Source organism: Pterocles gutturalis, unplaced genomic scaffold (genome assembly GCF_000699245.1).
Source record: "Pterocles gutturalis isolate BGI_N339 unplaced genomic scaffold, ASM69924v1 scaffold19448, whole genome shotgun sequence".
Taxonomy (NCBI): Eukaryota; Metazoa; Chordata; class Aves; order Pterocliformes; family Pteroclidae; genus Pterocles; species Pterocles gutturalis.
Window position 1 is genome coordinate 1 of NW_010126068.1, and position 3,368 is coordinate 3,368.

General features: G+C 60.8%; 1 protein-coding gene across 1 annotated transcript in view; it reads left to right on the forward strand.

The window, feature by feature from the left end:
- The first annotated feature begins 1,776 nt into the window (after nt 1-1,776).
- The window catches only part of SLC29A4 (solute carrier family 29 (equilibrative nucleoside transporter), member 4), a 4,038-nt gene continuing 2,446 nt past the window's right edge, over nt 1,777-3,368 (forward strand). The window contains exons 1-4 of the mRNA XM_010078847.1: nt 1,777-1,936; nt 2,586-2,717; nt 2,825-2,938; nt 3,019-3,147. Coding sequence (XP_010077149.1) covers nt 1,777-1,936; nt 2,586-2,717; nt 2,825-2,938; nt 3,019-3,147 — 535 coding nt within the window. The remainder of the gene's footprint in view (nt 1,937-2,585; nt 2,718-2,824; nt 2,939-3,018; nt 3,148-3,368) is intronic.

Consider the following 3,368-nt stretch of genomic DNA (forward strand, 5'->3'; position numbering starts at 1 on the left):
GGGCTGGTCCAGCACCGCGGCCGCGCAGCGCATCCAGCTCCACTCCCGGCCCCCCAGTGTCAAGAAGTTTGGGCCACAGGAGGTAAGGGGCGTTTGCAACCGGCGTGTTCTCCAGCTGGGATCTCTGCCATGGAAAAACCCCGCAACAGGCGTTCCCAGCATCCCAGGAGATGCTTCCCGCTGGGATTTACTCTCTGGGGTAGCATCAGGTGCGGGAGGGGATCACGGCCAGCTCCTCCCTGAGTGATGGGTTGGAGCGGTGACCCCAGACAAAATGTGCCCTGCTGGGTTGTTCTGCTCTTGGTGCTCTGGGTTGGGGGGTCTTGGGGCCCTCCCCGGCGTGGTGCAGGGTGGGGACCCCAGCGTGTCCCCATCCAGGCCTCAGGGCCATGGCAGCACTGCTCTGTGCACCAGTCCCTGCTGCCGGCAGATGCATTTTAGGCTCTAGAATCGCGCTTGCAGGGTCCATGGGCACCACGTTTGCCACCCACTCGGGGGTCCCCCAGCATCCCCCCCATCCCGGCAGCTGGGGAGATGCTGGGGAGATGATGGAAAACCCCTTTGCTCCTGCAAACACCACGTCTGCCAGGGAGACCAGAGCAATCACTGTCAGATTGATTTTTCTTCCCTTGCCTGCCTCAACCTGCTGCTTGGGAGGAGGTTGGAGGCCGTGCCCCCCCCTCCCCGGCCGGCTGGGTGGTCTGGGGACAGCGGGCACGGAGGCAGGCTGGCATCTAGCGACTGGTGCGGGTAATACAGAGCCCCCAGGCTGCTCCCCAGGGCCTGGGCTGGCCCTAGAGGGATGGACCATGGTTTGGGTGGCTCTGGTGGGGTCGCTGGAGGGTGTTTTGGGATGTATTTGGTGCTGACCCTCTTGGGGGGTCTCTCCGGCAGCTCTCTGAGCATCTCCCTGCTGTGCCCTGGCCCCTGGGAGAAGCAGATCCCAAACGCTCACCTTAAAAGCCAGGTCACATCCCATCCTCTCCTTGAAAACGCTCCAGGGGTGTGTCTGCCCAGGCTGGTGGCTCTGCATCTTTCAGAGATGCTGGAAAGGGACATAAACCAGAGCAAGCGTGTGCTGCCTGCAGACAGCAAGGGCTGGCTCAGGCTGCCGGGATCTGCCCCAGCAGCCACCCTCCCTGAATGGTTTTCACCCGTTAATTTTTCTAATTGCTTTGGAAAGTGCAGCGGCATTTGGGCAGATTTACACTAGATATTAGGATGAAATGTTTTCCTGTGCGGGGGGGTGAGGCAGTGGCCCAGGTTGCCCAGAGAAGCTGTGGATGCCCCATCCCTGGAGGGGTTCAAGGCCAGGCTGGATGAGGCTTTGAGCAACCTGGGCTGGTGGGAGGGGTCCCTGCCCATGGCAGGGGGTGGCACTGGGGGGGCTTTAAGGGCCCTTCCAACCCAAACCATCTTGTGATGCTACAATTCTATGATTTGGCATTGGTAGCACCACGGTGAGGGGTTGAGGCAGGCTGGGGGGAGAAAAAAAGCTTGCACAGACCCCCCCCTGGATCATCACTCACACCCCAAAGCCAAAGTCCTGCCCAGTGGGTCAGGGGACCCCCCCTCTGCTCAGTGAAAGCATCTTTCCAGGTGGAAAAAGCACAGAAGCCACAGCGGTATGGTGGGGTGATGAAGGCTCAGGACCAGCTGTGTGCCACCCATCCCTTGCAGATCCCTGGCATCACCCAGGGGACAATCCCCAGGGGGGGGACACAGGAGCTGTGCTCTGGGGGTGTCACTGCTTTCCCTCCCAGGTCCAGCACCACCATGGGCTCGGTGGGAGCTGAGCGCTTCAAGGAGCTGAGCCCGGTGGGGACGCCGGAGGGGAACGTGGTGATGAGCTTCAGCTTCGACAGCTACCAGCTGGAGGAGGACGAGCTGCAGCGGGGCAGCCAGGCCAAGGGCATCCTCACCTTCATGGAGCCGGGTGAGGACAGGCACAACCCCACCCGCAGCCAGGTCCTGCTGCTTTCCCACCCATACAAGAGCTTCCTGGGACAGGTTTAATAGCCACAAATGGCCTGAAATGCCATAAAATTGCCCAACGCCTTTTTTTTGGACCTGTTTGTTCCCATGTGAGCGGCACAGCTTCCCATGGCAGCAAGCTCTGCAGGATGGCAAGGAGCTGAGGGTTCATTCCCTGGCTCTACCCCCACCCTACAGCTTCCCCCTTTCCCATGTAGGGCTCACGGATTTACCCCAGCCCTGCTCCACATCCTGAGGCATCCCTGTCCACCTCCAGCCCCAGCTTTGGCTGTCACCCCCACTGCCTGTGTCTGGGGTTATTTGGCTGCTGCTAAAACCCATCAGCCCCCCCAAGCCTGGGTGTTCTCCTGCCTCCTGGGTCTCTCCTTGAAAGGCCTTGAGTTAGGGAACGATTTCCTCCAGGCTGGGGCTTTCTGTTCATGAGAACTGTGGGGTGCTGGGCTGCTTGCTGTGGGTACCCACCCCCATTTTCCATAAAGGATGTGGAAGCACCATTCATCGCCCCCCCAGCTGGGCTCTGCTGCAGGTCCCATGGGTGCAGCAGTGCCACTGTCATGTCTTTTTTCTCTTTATTTCCCCTTTTGGGGCAGTTTCTGAGGATCCTGAGCCCCAGGATCGATACCATGGGATTTATTTTGCCATGCTACTGGCCGGGGTGGGATTTCTTCTGCCGTACAACAGCTTCATCACCGATGTGGACTACCTGCACCATAAATACCCAGGTGGGTCTCCAGCAGCACTTCCCACCCACCTCCAAACCCGGGGAGAGCTCAGTCCTGCTTCCCAGGGAGCCTAACCCCTGCCACCCCCATCACCTGCCTCCCCGCAGGGACATCCATCGTCTTCGACATGAGCCTCACCTACATCCTGGTGGCCTTGGTGGCCGTCATCCTCAACAACGCCCTGGTGGAGCTGCTGAGCCTGCACACCCGCATCTCTGTGGGTGAGTGGGGGTCCCCACAGCCCCCCGCCAGCACCGGCCCCGTCTCACCCCCACCAACTGCCTCCGTCTCCCACCCGCAGGATACCTCTTTGCCCTGGGGCCCCTGCTCTTTGTCAGCATCTGCGACATCTGGCTGGAGCTCTTCACCCGCCGGCAAGCCTACGCCATCAACCTGGTCGCTGTTGGGGTGGTGGCCTTTGGCTGCACAGGTACGGGGGACAGCGGCTGGCCCTGCAGCAAGCACAGCCCTTCAGGTGGGGGTGGGAAAACAGCCCTGTCCCCAAGAGCCATGGTCTCCTGGGACAACTTCTTGCTCTAATCACTATGAGCTGACCCTCACGGACCTGCTCCATCCCCTCCTGCGGGACTGGCCAGGGCCACCAGCACCAAACTGTGCCTTGGTCCCCAACACCGCCAACCTGGGACACAT